At 38.4% G+C, this 17835-nt stretch overlaps 1 protein-coding gene across 2 annotated transcripts in view; it reads right to left on the bottom strand.

The window, feature by feature from the left end:
• LOC127437917 (RNA polymerase II elongation factor ELL-like) overlaps positions 1-17835 on the bottom strand; it is a 70019-nt gene that overhangs the window by 6460 nt on the left and 45724 nt on the right. Inside the window, exons 3-8 of one of the 2 annotated variants that reach the window (XM_051693081.1) lie at positions 11718-11839; positions 8283-8446; positions 5653-5894; positions 4922-5046; positions 1339-1429; positions 9-564 (exon numbers count right to left, since the gene is read on the bottom strand). In XM_051693081.1, the coding sequence (XP_051549041.1) occupies positions 9-564; positions 1339-1429; positions 4922-5046; positions 5653-5894; positions 8283-8446; positions 11718-11839 (1300 nt within the window). The remainder of the gene's footprint in view (positions 1-8; positions 565-1338; positions 1430-4921; positions 5047-5652; positions 5895-8282; positions 8447-11717; positions 11840-17835) is intronic. The other variant, XM_051693082.1, reaches the window with a different exon arrangement.

Here is a 17835-nt window from a genome sequence, read left to right on the forward strand (position 1 = left end):
ATACCCACCTGTGCTCCTATCACTCGTCGTGACTTCGCAGGGTTTCCTCTGATCCAAGCCACGTTCTTCCTCGATTTTTCTCTCCTTATTCATGTCCTTCTCTCTGTCCCTATCTTTTTCCTTAGACTTGTCTTTGTCCTTGTGTTTCTTGGACTTCTTCTTTGACTTGCCATGCAGGGAGGGCAGATTCGTCCGACCCCGAGAACCATCCAGGCTGCCGTGGGCTGGGGACATTGAGCCCGCCCCTTCCGCTTGCGTCGTGGAACGAGGTGCGAATGATGGAGGTTGACTCAGTCTCTCCACCACCGCCGCCTCTTGATTCTCACAGTCTCGACTGTTGGAGTCGTTACTGACATCTGAAAGCGGGTCGAAGGGTCGGGGGATGTCTAACACAGGGAGTTGAGAGCTTGAGGATGTCTCTCCCGCTTGAGAACTAGATGAGTCCTTCCCATTGGAAGAGCTCAGTTTGCCGTTCATGGGCCCTGTAGGCTTGCTGGCCAGATGCGATATTCTAGGCTTCTTGTTGGCCAGGGGGTCTATGAACTCTGCTGCAGGCCTTTTCTGCTGGAAGAGAACAATAATGGTTCATAAAGGGATGGCTTAATTAAGACCAAACATTAAAGATTTTTTCGCACTGACAGCAGTCGCCAAGTCGCAGTACTGTTGTTTGCCATTGTCTGCACTACCTTTGGTAGTAACAGCACCCTGCTGTTGCTCATTTGCATAAAGATGAACTCTGCTCAACTTTGTTGCATCGCTAACAAGTGCTGTCATTCACATCGCCTCAAACAGACAACTCTAATTTAAAATGAATGTCTTCGGGTTGCTTTGTTGCTGCAAATTGCGGTCACTTAAAACTCAGTGTTAGGGCGAATATTGTTTAAATAATGACAAATGAGTACTGACAGTATTTGTTAATAATTTTCATTGTCCACATAGCTTTGGTTACGTGGACAGAAAAGTTGTTTTAGAGACAAAGTTATAACATTTTGCTAAAAGATTATGAAAAAACAAACTAGGTAAATGCGGTCAAAATCCGCACGCAAAATACAATTCCCTCAATGGGAATCCGCGTGATCATAAAATATCAAGGCAGAGGTGGAACTAGTTGTTACATTTAAAGATCACCAAGACAAAATAATAATAATTAAATCAATTGTGCACAATAAGACCAGGGACATTTATTGAAGAGGGTCAATTTTGATTTCATGTTATCGTAAAATAATTAGTCAAAGTATAAACAGTATGTCTTTCCTCCTGAACTCACTTTTGTGGCAAAGCTGTCCTAACCGTTTTGGTCTGGCTTTAACATGTCTACAGAGTGAGCAAAATGCTGACCTGTGAGGGTGAGCTGTTGGCCTGCTCTTTGTGCGGGCTGACCGGGCTCTCCCCAGAAGCAGGAGTGCTACTCTGAGGCTTACAAAGTTTTCTGTTGGGAATGAAAGACACATGAAAGAGAAAGAATCATCAGTTTAAAAAGAGCCACAGAAATGCTTACTGCATGTCAATGGTAACAAAAAAATTGCCTTGTTAAAAAATCTGACTGATCAAGAAAAGTGCAGTACATTTTTGAAGAGCATTAATTGACTTGCATGTATAATACAGAAGAATGAATTTTAAAAATGCAGGTGGTGTGGATGTGCTGTTAGAATGTACTGGCTTTTGACAAACGACAGATTTAAAAGGAACTACAATCTCATAAACCCTTAAATTGTTTTGCTCTATTTTTATGGAAACATTGCAGCACATCTGTGGCAACAGTTTTTGTGCAATTAACCACACTGTATACATTTAAAAAATTTGGCAGACGCTTTATTCCAAAGTGACTTACAGTGCACTTATTACAGGGACATTCCCCCCAGAGCAACCAGGAGTTAAGTGCCTTGCTCAAGGACACAATGGTGGTGGCGGTGGGAATCAAACCGGCAACATTCTGCTTACCAGTTCTGTGCTTTAGCCCACTACGCCAAACAGTTCCATATGCAAGTAAGTCTTTCCATTCCTCAAAACATAAGATGAAACAATGAATATTAGGGGTGAAAGATTAGACTCCGTTTACACCTGGTATTAAGACGTGTTTTGGGTGATCAGAAGGGGCGAGACACCTCATCGTTTACACCTGGTCGTAATATACATCTCTTTTGACCACTTGTGTTCAGATTTCGAGAGTGTCTTCGATTTTATGACAACGTCCATCAATTACTATGTCAGTGCATTAATGCATGATGATAAAAGCGCAAAAAACGGTGCATTGTTTCTAAAATTGTATTTGCATTTAATCCAAGTATAAACATGACGTTTAGTTGTTAAGTCTTTCAAATTGTCCAATTGAACTGTTATTTCCTTTCAAAAATGCATGCAACAGTTTCAAACTCTTGTTTTAAAGCAGTGCCTAGCAGTTGTTCAAAAGTATTCCAACAGATAAGGATTTACACTACGAGCCCAATGTGGTCACATGCGTTTGACCACCTCTGAATGTGGTTGAAGTGGACAAATCTCAAAGCGTTGTTAACACCCGTCGTACCATTTCAAATGGCTCACCGAAATGCATCTTAAAAAAAAAGAGAGAAAAAAAAAAAAGTGTGAGGGCTTTAGTGGCAGTAAAATATTTATATTCTAAATTTCCCATTGCAAAATGTAGGACAACAATTTCCTCTTGAGCAAAGAAAACAATACAATGCTTCGCAAAATGCACAACTAGCCAGCAGCAGTTTTGCTTGTGATATTTCCTACCTGTTGAACTTGGATGACACTTCCATTTTGCCATAGAAACCATTGGGATTTAATTTATAAATAAATTTGCTTCAAATAAATGTAATTGTGTTAAACATAATTTACCTCAAAAGTTAACATGTTAACTTTCACAACTCTAATGGATATACAATTTGAAGCAAGACACGATTTTGCAGACTCTTACCAGCATTATTAAGGCCAAGTGCACTTAGAGACGTGAGGAAGTTTGTGGGTATGCCAACAGGGGGCAGTATGACACAGGGCGAATTCGACCCAAGCATAGTCCCCACCTCCATCGAGGATGCACGACTGGGGGGCTGAGTTTGCAAGTAGGGGGAAGGTGGGTGGCCAGGAGCTGCTATGGTCTCCATCGAACTGTGTGTGCCCATGCATGGCTGGACCTTGGGCCTGTGCCACCCACGCACATGGATCAGCATGTGCTGGAATAAGGTTGCATCACTAACCTCCTGACTACACACAGCCACAGCGCTTACGTGACAGCCCGGCGTTTGCAACCAGATGAATATGTGGGTGGTTGTGATGGGGGGTGTGTGAACGTATAAGGGCCGTCAGTTGATAAGTGTCGCCCTACGGCTCAAAGTTAAAGTCAGTGGACGTATAATTCCGGCATTACATACGCAGCACCTGTATGTTCGGAGTTTGCTTCCAACAAATAATTTGATTGTTTTGAGTTGATAACATAGGGGCCAGTCTTCCAATCCCACAGTTCATAAGAACGCAGATTTTCCACGTAGAGCCAAAGAAGAGCAGAACAAAAGTGCGAGGAGTCTTGCTTGGAGTACAAGGGTGAATACAGCTGTACAACAACAACACTAGTTATTTAAATTTGAGTTTTGTTTCATTATGCAAAACACTGGGAAAACAAGAGAATGGGTGCTCCAATCACTTTATATTCAGATTTTTGAATGACTTTTTCATAGACGTGTGTATGTGGTGTAGAGATCAACCGATTTTCATCTTTTACTACCGATACTGATACCAATTAAGTGTGCAATGATGGTGTTTTGACACAATAACAAATTATTAGACAACAATAAAAACACAATATGCATTTTGAATAATGTCATAATGATAGATTAAGTGATGTAATGGTGTTGTTGGGTGCTATTCTTCACTTAACATGGGATTTATCGGAAGACCCGATTTTAAAGAACAAATACAATATTGAGAAAAAAGTGCGAGTATTGGTTAAAAAAAATAAAAAATAATATCTTTATTTTCATCCACCAAAAGTCATTTATCATAATATTTTTCCCATATAAATTGACAGATGCAGAATGGAATGACAAGGTACTTATTTCTTTAATACAAAAACCAAAGTAAACCCATATGTTCATTTTGAACGCAGACATCATTGCTTTGGTTAACTTTTGACCACTACTTTAATATCATCCCCTTTCAAATAAGAGAAGAGAAAGTTCTTGGTTGCAAATAAGTACAGAAGCAATAAAAAAAAAAGCATTTTGTTTCAAGTGCCAAAACAATCCTTAAAAATAACAGATTTTTTTGTTTTTTTTGTTTTACAACTGCAGTTAAGCCCAAAGTATACTTCGGTTTTGACGCAAACACTTACAGCGCTTGTGTACAGTCGAACGCGAGCCTGTCAAAGGTTACTTCATTTGACTGTGCGTCTACACAGTCGCGCTACGACTGCTATGAGGTACTGGACTATTTCTCTTCAGTACTTTAGACCCATAAAGATGTCTTTATAGTCTTCAGACAAGAGTTATACAAATGCTGGTATCTCCTGATCTCCTCACACACATCCTTGACGTGCACATCCACTGTTATTGTTTCCATCTTCGTCTCCTCATGTTCAGCAGCGATTACATCTTCTAGCACTTCTTAGTGACAGTGACAGCTCAAATGTGAGCGTTGCCACCTTGTGGACCCACTAATTAATGCAAATAAGTCCAGGCGCATGCACATTCTGTGCGTTCAAAGAGTTGGTTTGAAATATTGGGCTGCATGTGTTCAGTGCTCAAGCACTCTGCTAATGAAGAAGTATACTTTGACCAAAGTATACTTTGGGCTTTAGAGTGTGGATTCAATGGCATGATAAAAAAGCTGATAGTTATCTATAGTGCACAATGTTCCTGTACTTACATATGTCTGAAGAGGGAGTCAGTCAACAACCAAAAATGAATATGAAACTCTGTGTGCTTACCGTACAAGAATTCTCTTCAGAATCTGCTGATCCACCTCAGTATAACCAGGCCAGTCCTTCTGAACTTCCTTAAACAAACAATCCTTCAATGTGAAAGTACTGTCCTTACTATTCAGGTTAGCCACCTACAAGCATCCACAGAGAAAACAAAACAGCAAAAATTAAATGGGAGGCTCAAGTCTTTGGCTTTATTTTTTTTGTTATTAATAGTTTTTATTGATTCAAAATAGCAAATTAAATAGACATGACAGAATATATGGAATCAAGTCTTTGGCTTTCTAAAAATAAAAGCTGTTTTTCAAGACCAATGCAGAAAACGACACGTCGACAGCCTCTGTGTATTCTATGCACTGGCTTTATGACAAATGTGTCTAGGTTGAGCCATTATGCACAAGTACAAAAACATGATTTCAAATGGTCAAACAGACCAAATCATTCCTAAATAAAATCTTAACTTTGAAGGAAGGGTCCTGGTATATTGGCTATGCCAGGAATAACATACTAACATATTACTCGTACTGTTTTTGCAGTATGCAGTATGTATACCATGCACATAATGCAAAGTCCATGCATCAGTTACATGCACAGCTACCGAATCTATCGAATTTATTACATTGCAAATTTCAGTACTTATAGATCTGTATGGATCCAAATAATTATAATAAGTGTATCTGTAAATTTGACAATGCATCACTTATCACTAACCCGTTGCAAGACCACTGGTTACAAACCTGTTGCAGAAGGCTGTCCAGCGTCTCCTTGTCCTGAGGAGAGAGGCCGTCCTTGGTGAGCCGCACCAGGAGTTCGGGTTTGCGGTAAGGTTTTAGGGCTAGCAAATGCACCAGCCGTTCCCTCATCGGCCGCAGCGGGCTCTTTTTTTGACTGCTGGAGATGATAACAGGTCGTGAGGTCCGTCGCGATGGAGCCACGTCAGATACACCCATAATGGGCTTCCGGATTTGTACCCGCTTAACTGAACAGCACAGGGAAAAAAAAAGTTAGTTAAAAATGGACATCTGTTTTACATTAAATGAAGTAAGAGTCTCTTGAATGAGCTTTTATTCAACAAAATAGGGGTGGTGGGTAACCATGATCATAATGAGTAATTTTATATCATGCAAACAATGTTTTTATCACAATATAGTTATTAATATTTTATATTAAATAGCAACGTAGCAATGCCTATTTCTGATAAATCTGTAAATTAAATATGCTATATTAATATTAATAATAAATATTAACTAGGGATGCACTGATAAGAAAACTTTGGCAGATTTTAACAAAAAAAAAAAAAAAACATAGGCCAATACTGATACCGATATTTTTCCACTTATTTTGATGTCAGATCACTGTACATTTTTAAAGCATTATTCCAAAGTAAAGAGGTACAAAACTGTTTTTTTACTGTTCTAACAATTAATAATTTCATTAAACATGTATTGGATCTGTTGTACACATGAAAGGCCAACAATTTTAAGAGGGCCACAATGAAAGATAAAAACGAAATATGATGATTGATATGAAAAAGTTATTTTGTACTTCTAAAAAATGTTTTGCACATCTGTTTTTGCAGTTCAAAACAACAGAACTAACATTTTACATGTATTTACTGTATATGATAGAACATTACAAATTCATACCATGCATATGTTGGGCAATGTCACAGAAGTGACAACCACATCATTAAAACAAATAAACATTTTAAACCAAAGGAACAAAAACCCCCTTTTATATTCTGTATTATAGTGGTAAAATGGATAATGCCAGCAAGACCGCTATAGGGTGCCACTTGTTCACACAATGCTGACTGAAGTGCTGAATGCATAAACGCAGCCTTTTAAGGTTTAGTAATCGTGCAAGGCTATATTGCGATTGCGATCTTAATTCAATCAATTTTGCAGCATTAATGGATATCATACCAATGTCTCAGAAGTCAAAGTCTGCTAGTTTCAAAGCATTATGAATGGATTTCCTCATGTAGCCTACTGGTAAGTGCCGTTTTCACAACTGATAAATCCATTTAAGGTGTTTTTTTCCAGCATAAACATAACGAGAAAGAATCAAAATTAAATATTACATGTTTTTAGGAGTGCCAACCCTTCTACATATTTTGACTATTATTATTTCTAGACTGTGAATTTAAAATCGACAGAGTTTTTACAAAGTATGTTACTGATTAATTATTAATCAACCATCATTTTTTCATATCAGCATTTTCATGCTTATAACTGATATGCCAGTGGTTTTAATTTGGTCAATAATTGGCCGATAAATATAGGCAGCCGATATATCTGTGCATCCCTAATTTTATAATTCATTTCATTTTTATTAATTCAATTATATTATATTTATAAAGACACATTTTATATTTGTAACTATTATATTTGGAAAATATTTAATAAATTTAATCATAATATTAGGTGTCAGTTCAAGTAATGATGTTTTATATGAGTTGGACTCAAGTCGCCAGGGTACTCCGTGTAATATTTTAGGGAGTGTCATCACGGAGCACCGGAACAGACAGTTTCAGAAATTATGCAGTACGCTGCAGTTCCAGACATGTAAACTGGATGTACAGACCCACACATACCTCGTACACCAAACTCTCCCCACCTACATTGCGTCCTCATGTCTGTCTGCTTCAGTCTATCATTATCATAACTATTTCACTCTTCAGACAACTTAGCCAGATGCTTTTTTTTTTTTATAGAAACAGGAAGTGGATGGGTAGACTTTTGACCCTCATTTGAAACTGGATTAAATTTGACCAGCTAATGGTAGAATTAGGCTCTATTGATAAAGCGTTACGTAGCACTGCACCCATGCAAACTCACTCTAATTGTAAAGTGAAAGGCTACAAAGAACTATTTTGATATTTACAATTATTTTGATTATTCCTTCAATTAATTGGATTTAAAACACTTTATTTCCAGTATTCTATTGATAAAGATGCATCTTCTCCAAAGTTCTCCTACAAATGTACTTGAAAAAAACATTTGTTTTCAGATATTTTCATCATAATTTTAATGATTAGTTGTTGCAGCGCTAAAGTTTAGGCAGTTTAGAGTCAATTGAAAGGGAAACCTGCACAATTCTGAGGAATGGATTTAAAATGTGTTAACCAAAACAGAGTACTACACTCTTAAAACATAATTTTGGCAAAATATGTAATTAGCAAACATGCAAAGAGATAGATAAGTAAAGATAGGTAGAAATTTACAATTAAAGTACATTCTATTTCTCCAGAATTTTGTGGTTGAAGATTCCATGAAGGCATGGTCATAAATCAAAGGCTTCCATAAATTTTGCCCACCAAAAAATACAAACAATAATAATACATTGACACAATTCAAGAACTTACCCAAATATCTCCCACCAGGCTTGATGACGATGGCTCCACGGCTGCGGCTCTCCTCCTCAGCATGAGCCATGCTTTGCTTTGCTTTCTGGTAGGAGTCGTCTGTGGCACACACTGTGATTTTGTCCTGGATTCCACCCAAGCAGTCGAGCTGTATGCTCCCTTCACTGAACAGAGACCAAGACAATCAGACACTCCAAATGAAAACAATCAAAAAGGACTATGCCACTTTCTCCATCATTAACAACCCCGTTATCCATTTTCAAAAATGTGCTGCCATCACTCAATTATAACTCAGAGGTTTGTATGAGTGTCCACTAAAGTGCTATTAAGTGTAACACCTGTAGAAGCACATAGCAAGTCGAGAGGTACCAGCTCATCCTCATGAAACCTGGCCAAAAGACTGAGCTTCTTGCCCTAAGCCTGGTAATATTGAGAGTCAAACATCTGATCACTGTTAAGGTACATAATATTTTACAACCAGGCCTGTACAAATACACTATATTACCAAAAGTATTCGCTCACCCATCCAAATAATTGAATTCAGGTGTTCCAATCACTTCCATGGCCACAGGTGTATAAAATGAAGCACCTAGGCATGCAGACTGCTTCTACAAACATTTGTGAAAGAATGGGCCGCTCTCAGGAGCTCAGTGAATTCCAGCGTGGTACTGTGATAGGATGCCACCTGTGCAACAAGTCCAGTCGTGAAATTTCCTCGCTACTAAATATTCCACAGTCAACTGTCAGTGGTATTATAACAAAGTGGAAGCGATTGGGAATGACAGCAACTCAGCCACGAAGTGATAGGCCACGTAAAATGACAGAGCGGGGTCAGCGGATGCTGAGGCGCATAGTGCGCAGAGGTTGCCAACTTTCTGCAGAGTCAATCGCTACAGACCTCCAAAGTTCATGTGGCCTTCAGATTAGCTCAAGAACAGTGCGTAGAGAGCTTCATGGAATGGGTTTCCATGGCCGAGCAGCTGCATCCAAGCCATACATCACCAAGTGCAATGCAAAGCGTTGGATGCAGTGGTGTAAAGCACGCCGCCACTGGACTCTAGAGCAGTGGAGATGCGTTCTCTGGAGTGACGAATCACGCTTCTCCATCTGGCAATCTGATGGACGAGTCTGGGTTTGGCGGTTGCCAGGAGAATGGTACTTGTCTGACTGCATTGTGCCAACTGTGAAGTTTGGTGGAGGAGGGATTATGGTGTGGGGTTGTTTTTCAGGAGCTGGGCTTGGCCCCTTAGTTCCAGTGAAAGGAACTCTGAATGCTTCAGCATACCAAGAGATTTTGGACAATTCCATGCTCCCAACTTTGTGGGAACAGTTTGGGGATGGCCCCTTCCTGTTCCAACATGACTGCACACCAGTGCACAAAGCAAGGTCCATAAAGACATGGATGAGCGAGTTTGGTGTGGAAGAACTTGACTGGCCTGTACAGAGTCCTGACCTCAACCCGATAGAGCACCTTTGGGATGAATTAGAGCGAAGACTGCGAGCCAGGCCTTCTCGTCCAACATCAGTGTCTGACCTCACAAATGCGCTTCTGGAAGAATGGTCAAAAATTCCCATAAACACACTCCTAAACCTTGTGGAAAGCCTTCCCAGAAGAGTTGAAGCTGTTATAGCTGCAAAGGGTGGGCCAACATCATATTAAACCCTATGGATTAAGAATGGGATGTCACTTAAGTTCATATGCGTCTAAAGGCAGATGAGCGGATACGTTTGGCAATATAGTGTATATTTACACTTAACGGTTGAATCTCACAAAGCCCATCAAGGATATGCTTGGGTCATATTTCAACTAGGGCTGGTTAATAAAACAATGTCTATATTTTAATGTTCTATATTTACCCTATGTTTTACATCTAGACGATCAGGTGCGTGTCAATAAAAACAAAAGCAGTTCAGCAAAGTTATACACACAACTAGTTAACTCAATCAGTCATGAAATGAGCCAGTTAGGAAGTGTCAGCTGGCTAGTGGAAACCTGGCTTATATGATATCGTTGTTTACCAAACAAGACAGCAATTCAATATAGCGATCTACTGAACGCAGAAAACAAGCAACAATATCTGATTGGTTAATGCCCCACCGCTGCAAAAACAACGAAAGTCTGGATGCAAAAGGTGTAGACATAAATGGAACTCTGTAATTCACACTTTTTATGATTTTATGAAATTGTGTAGCTGTAATTGTAATTAGTGCTGAGTAAAAACAGAGATTTTCTGATTAATCATGATCTTCATTTGAATGATCTAGATAATGATTCTTAAAATCCTATCTTGATCTTTTACTTTAAAGTTTCCTTATGTTTTTCTTGTTTCTATCATTATATCTGTTATATAAATAGCATTTGAACCGCACAGTTTGGGCCCTGTAACTTTTAATTGACTTTCTATTGTACCAAGTTAGGTTACCTCTAAAATTTCGAGAGAGAATTTCTTTTAATTGCAAGCAAAATGGACATTATAAAACATACCCAAAAGAATCAGAAACGAATGAAAACATATCGGATTCAGAATCTTAAGCTTGTGAATCAGAATCAATTCGAATCAAACTGAGAAATCTGTATCAATACCATGCCCTAATTGTAATAAATTTTTTTACTAATTGTGCAGCCCTATTTTGCATAGAAAATATTTTAGACGATTTTCATAAGAACATTTTTTAAATAACTAAAGGATTTATACATTGTAGTATTTGTTGTACTGCCTTTAATTTAGGCTTATTTCAATCAAAATAATGAATTGTGTCAAGATGATTTTCAATACTTTACAACAGTATTGAAGATTTTTTTTTTTTTTTTTTTTTTACACATTAACTGTAATAAGAATTTGGGAGAAAAACATTCTTAATTGTCACGAAAAATGTCATTATGGTCCCAAAATAGGCTTCATTTTTTTATGCAAACTATACTTTCATCTTACCAAGATGTCATGAGATAAAATACCACAATACTTATTCCGTGCTTAATTTTTCGAGTAAAAAATAATTAGTGATTCATAAGGACAAGTAATGACTGAACTTCAAGTGACCCCCTTAGTCCAATTACAAACATTGGAGGACATTAATGCTTCAAGTATGCATTTGGATTCAGCCGTTTCTTCCTCTTTTGGTTTTGACAATTGGCCAAATTGAATTTATTCTCTGTGTTCTGGTGGTCAGCCAGAGCGAAACAGTAGCGGGAACACAGAAAGGAACAGATTGCATTCAAAATGATGCCATGGATGCAATCACAAAGAGATTTTAACATTAGACAAACTCAGATAACATAAATCAACTGGGTTATCATAGCAACACTATGCATCAAAAAGAAACATTTTGTCCAGAACACTTTTACACTTGCGTCTAAAATTGTTACGCTACCTTAAGAGTGCACAAATCTGTCAGTATGTTTGACTAAAGACCAGCTCTGTTTTTTCTGCTTACCTTGTAATGTACTGCTGAATGCAGTCAAAGCTGCCTTGGGGGTTGTCCTTTCCCACATTGGACAAGTAGAACGTAAATGTTCGCAGCTCATTTTGATTCTCAGACTGCGGTATTGAGATTTTCTGTTGACAGAAGAGAAAAGCAGCCAACATAAGCATTGAAGCGGACAAAAGAAGGATCTCCCATTAACAGCAGTGGGTTCAAACTGAATACTGCAGAATTAAGTTTTTTAGCTACAATACAAGGACCACAAAAAGTAATTTCTTTGTTTTATCCCTAATTAAATTAATAACTTAAGTTGAATCCTTCAGTCAAATTAGTGACCTAGAAAAAGCGGTTTTATTCAGTGGCTGCCATACTGAGGTCACATGACCAATCATATTCTATTCTATCTCGGTAACCCAATATCAGACAACTTTGGTTGTGGAATAAATTATTAGTGCCAAATACGCTTGCGAATAAGGCATTTCTACAGTAACACTGGTAAACAAGATCTTTTGCATCCATGCTGATAGGTGTCAATATGACATCCAAAACCACAATCACAATCATAATTGATTGTGGACTTTAGGAGGAACACCCCAACACTGACTCCCCTCACCATTCTAAACAGCACTGTGGCAGCAGTGGAGTCATTCAGATTCCTGGGCACTGCATCTCACAGGACCTGAAGTGGCAGACCCACATTGACTCAAAAAGGCCCAGCAGAGGTTGTACTTCCTTCGCCTGCTGAGGAAGTTCAACCTGCCACAGGTGCTGCAGATACAGTTCTACTCAGCAGTCATTGAGTCTGTCCTCTGCACTTCAATAACTGTCTGGTTTGGTTCAGCTACGAAATCAGACATCAGAAGACTACAAAAGGACAGTTCGGACTGGTGAGAGGATTATTGGTTGCCCCCTGCCCTCCCGTCAAGAACTATATACACTTCCAGAGTGAGGAAAAAGGCTGGAAAAATCACTCTGGACCCCACTCACCCTGCCCACTACCTTTTTGAACTGTTGCCTTCTGGCCAACGCTTCAGAGCCCTGAGCACCAGAACAGTCAGGCACAGGAACAGTTTTTCCCCCCAGGCTATCATCTCATGAACAGTTAAAACTGCCCCATTGAGCAATAATTACGTGCAATTCATAGTCTAGTCTTTTTATATTTATCCAACACATCCAACCTCTTCTGCCATTACATTCCCTTGCACTGTATATTACAGATTTGTATTTAGATTTGCACTATGTATGTACAGTTGTGCTCAAAAGTTTCCATACCCTGGCAGAAATTTTGGCATTGATTTTGAAAATATGACTGAACATGCAAAAAAAAAAAAAGTATTTTACTTAAGGATAGTGATCATATGAAGCCATTTATTATCACATAGTTGTTTGGCTCCTTTTTAAATCATAATGATAACAGAAATCACCCAAATGGCCCTGATCAAAAGTTTACATACCCTTGAATGTTTTGCCTCGTTACAGGCACACAAGGTGACACACACAGGTTTAAAAATGGCAATTAAAGGTTCATTTCCCACACCTGTGGCTTTTTAAATTGCAATTAGTGTCTGTGTATAAATAGTCAATGAGTTTGTTAGCTTTCACGTGGATGCACTGAGCAGGCTAGATACTGAGCCATGGAGAGCAGAAAAGAACTGTCAAAAGACCTGCATAATAAAGGTATTGGAACTTTATAAAGATGGAAAAGGTTATAAAAAGATATCCAAAGCCTTGAAAATGTCAGTCAGTACTGTTCAGTGACTTAAGAAGTGGAAAATTCGGGGATCTCTTGATACCAAGCCAAGGTCAGGTAGACCAAGAAAGATTTCAGCCACAACTGCCAGAAGAATTGTTCAGGATACAAAGAAAAACCCACAGGTAACCTCAGGAGAAATACAGGCTGCTCTGGAAAAAGATGGTGTGGTTGTTTCAAGGAGCACAATACGACGATACTTGAACAAAAATGAGCTGCATGGTCGAGTTGCCAGAAAGAAGCCTTTACTGCACCAACGCCACAAAAAAAGCCCGGTTACAATATGCCCGACAACACCTTGAGATGCCTCACAGCTTCTGGAACACTGTAATTTGGAATAACGAGACCAAAATAGATCTTTATGGTCACAACCATAAGCGCTATTTTTGGAGAGGGGTCAACAAGGCCTATAGTGAAAAGAATACCATCCCCACTGTGAAGCATGGTAAGCTCTAAAGGCACGGGGAATCTTGTGAAAATTGATGGCAAGATGAATGCAGCATGTTATCAGAAAATACTGGCAGACAATTTGCATTCTTCTGCACGAAAGCTGCGCATGGGACGCTCTTGGACTTTCCAGCACGACAATGACCATAAGCACAAGGCCAAGTTGACCCTCCAGTGGTTACAGCAGAAAAAGGTGAAGGTTCTGGAGTGGCCATCACAGTCTCCTGACCTTAATATCATCGAGCCACTCTGGGGAGATCTCAAACGTGCGGTTCATGCAAGACAACCAAAGACTTTGCATGACCTGGAGGCATTTTGCCAAGACGAATAGGCAGCTATACCACCTGCAAGAATTTGGGGCCTGATAGACAACTATTACAAAAGACTGCACGCTGTCATTGATGCTAAAGGGGGCAATACATAGTATTAAGATCTAAGGGTATGCAGACTTTTGAACAGGGGTCATTTCATTTTTTTCTTTGTTGCCATGTTTTGTTTTATGATTGTGCCATTCTGTTATAACCTACAGTTGAATATGAATCCCATAAGAAATAAAAGAAATGTGTTTTGCTCAGCAAAAAAAAGAAATGTCCTCTCACTTTCAACTGCTTTTATTTTCAGCAAACTTGTGTAAATATTTGTATGAACATAAAAAGGGAGGGTCAAAATAATCAATCATCAAATAATCAAAAGTAACAGTCAGTTTCTGGTGTGGCCACCAGCTGCATTAAGTACTGCAGTGCATCTCCTCCTCATGGACTGCACCAGATTTGCCAGAAGGTGGGTTTGTGCCCATTGACGACGTTGTTGCCGGTGATGTCTGGTAAGGACCTGCCTTTCAACAGGCCTACAAGCCCTCAGTCCAGCCTCTCTCAGCCTATTGTGGACAGTCTGAGCACTGATGGAGGGATTGTGCATTCTGGTGTAACTCGGGCTGTTGTTGTTGCCATCCTGTACCTGTCCCGCAGGTGTGATAGTCGGATGTACCGATCTTGTGCAGGTGTTGTTACACGTGATCTGCCACTGCGAGGCCGATCAGCTGTCCTTCCTGTCTCCCTGTAGCGCTGTCTTAGGCACCTCACAGTACGAACATTGCAATTTATTGCCCTGGCCACATCTGCAGTCCTCATGCCTCCATGCAGCATGCCTAAGGCACATTCACGCAGATGAGCAGGGACCCTGGGCATCTTTCTTTTGGTGTTTTTCAGAGTCAGTAGAAAGGTCTCTTTAGTGTCCTAAGTTTTTATAACTGTGACTTTAATTGCCTACCGTCTGTAAGCTGTTAGTGTCTTAATGACCGTTCCACAGGTGCATGTTCATTAATTGTTTATAGTTCATGGAATAAGCATGGAAAACTTTGTTTAAACCCTTTACAAAAAAGATCTGTAAAGTTATTTGGATTTTTACAAAATTATTTTTAAAATACAGTGTCCTAAAAAAGGGAAGTTTCTTTTTTTTGCTGAGTTTATATGTATATGTATATATGTATGTATGTATGTATGTATGTATATATATTAGTCTTATTGTGTATTCTATATATACTTTATTTTCTATTCAATTTTTATTTATTTTTTTCAAAAAAATTTTTTTATTGTTATCTAAGTCTTGTTGCTGTTTTGTTGTTGTATTGTTTGTGCACTGGAAGCTCCTGTCACCAAGACAAATTCCTTGCCTGTGTAAGCATACTTGGCAATAAAGCTGATTCTGATGTTTTTTTTTTTTTTTTAGCAAGATGAAAAAGTGTGTCAATATTCTGCAGTCAGTATGCAGATTGTGTTGTATACCCAATTTATAACAGAGCAGCTTCCAAGATTGTCAAAACCACAGTGACTGACTAGTTATTTATCTAAATAAATATTATTTGATTTTGATTTTCCTAAGAAAACAATCAAATATTGAGACTGTTATACTATCTGGTTATTAGTCCCTGATTCCAGGGTGGTGCACCGTCAATGTTAATCCTTATTAATATTCTATTGATTTTCGATAATTGATAATTATCTTTGACGATTGTTGAATTTGAAGGATCAATAAGCTAGTGTTAATTAATGTTTCATCGATGTTAATGATTAGTGATTATCTTTGATAATTGTTGATTTAAAGGATTAAAAAAAAAGCTAACACTGATTCTCATCAATGTTCTATTGATTTTAATAATAATTATCTTTGATAATTATTAATTATTGCTAATAATCAAGCCCGCTCCTAAACGTAGCACACTACATTTACTGGAGCCCCATATGAGGTTTTAATGAGTTAGATTCAATTAATTAATTTAAATATTAATTAATAACTAAAGAAATAGTTATCAATTATTTCTGATAGTAACACTGATCTAAACAACCAGTAAAGCCCTACAGCTGGAATGAAAACAGACCGTTTCTATGTGGATTGTGCACCGATTTTGCACCGATATGACTATGCAAAGGTATTCAGAAGGCTGCTTTCTTAAATATTTTTAAATCAAAGAATATTTTACATTATTATTATTATACACTGTCAACATTGGAAAAATGTACAATATTTCACTCTGAAATGTAGTGGAGTGGAAGTATAAAGTAATAAAAAATGCCATGGTAATTCTCAAGTACAAGTACCTCTAAATTGTACTAAAGTAAAGTTTTCTTGCTTATCAAAACATCATCAGCAATATTTCACTGTTAATGTATAACAAAACAGTCACAAACAATAACTCATGGTTCGCTACTGCTGAATCAAGAGATAAACAGCGGCAGTGGTGTTACACCGTATTCTGCTATACAAGTTCAGGGGAAACTTTCAACGGTGGAAAACCAGACTTTTAAATATTACATTTTGTAAATGCAACAACTGAAATTGTTTGGTTGAAGGGGGTAACAAACTGCGAATCCTGAACAAAACAGTTTGGTGAAAACATGTTTATACATTATCTTTCACTCAGCTGACAAGGTATGAAAGTAGCTACATGGTTAGCTAGTTAGCTATAGGCTTGTTGTCATGGAGAGTAAAAGATGGACGTTGTTTATTTACTTTCCAGCACTGCTTTCCTTTCAATCTGCTATGTTACTGACTGCACTGACAAACTATAGCTGGCTAACGGCATACAGATGTGGTCAACATGAGTGACATGGTTGTTAGGGACAGGGTTAACGTTATATTAGTTATAATGAAAAGGGAAAATGATGGGGACATTGTTTATTAACTTTCCAGTATGTATTTCACAAACTAGTTAGCAACTTACTGTGAAGACACCGCTTAACTCTGCAACGTTAGCAGAACCACCGTCAGCTCAGCTCTGTAAACAATGAAGTCGGAGTGTGCTCTATTGGGCAACCTATGTTATGACACCAAATCTTAATCACCCAAAGCATTGTTTTCTGCATTACATGTTCTGAAAAAAAAAAAAAAAAAAGTTTTCATATCTGCGCATATCGGGAAAACATATACGGCGATAACAATATATCTGTGAAAGGCTAATTTCGGCCGAACGATAAATCAGTCGGGCACTACTTGAAATTGCTAAAAAACTGGAGATTTTATACAAAGGTGTACACTACAGTCTTCAAAGATCAAGGATAACTGGCTCTAACAAGGACAGAAAGAGATGTGGAAGGCCAGATATACAACTAAACAAGAGGATAAGTACATCAGAGTCTCTAGTTTGAGAAATAGACGCCTCACATTTCCTCAGCTGACAGCTTCATTGAATTCTACCCGCTCAACACCAGTTTCATGTACAACAGTAAAGAGAAGACTCAGGGGTGCAGGCCTTATGGGAAGAATTGCAAAGAAAAAGCCACTTATGAAACAGAAAAACAAAAGAAAAGGTTAGAGTGGGCAAAGAAACACAGACATTGGACAACAGATAATTGGAAAAGACTGTTATGGATCTTAACCCAATCGAGCTTCTGGGATCAGCTAGACTGTAAGTGGCGTGAGAAGTGCCCGACAAGA

Source organism: Myxocyprinus asiaticus, chromosome 49 (genome assembly GCF_019703515.2).
Source record: "Myxocyprinus asiaticus isolate MX2 ecotype Aquarium Trade chromosome 49, UBuf_Myxa_2, whole genome shotgun sequence".
Classification (NCBI taxonomy): domain Eukaryota; kingdom Metazoa; phylum Chordata; class Actinopteri; order Cypriniformes; family Catostomidae; genus Myxocyprinus; species Myxocyprinus asiaticus.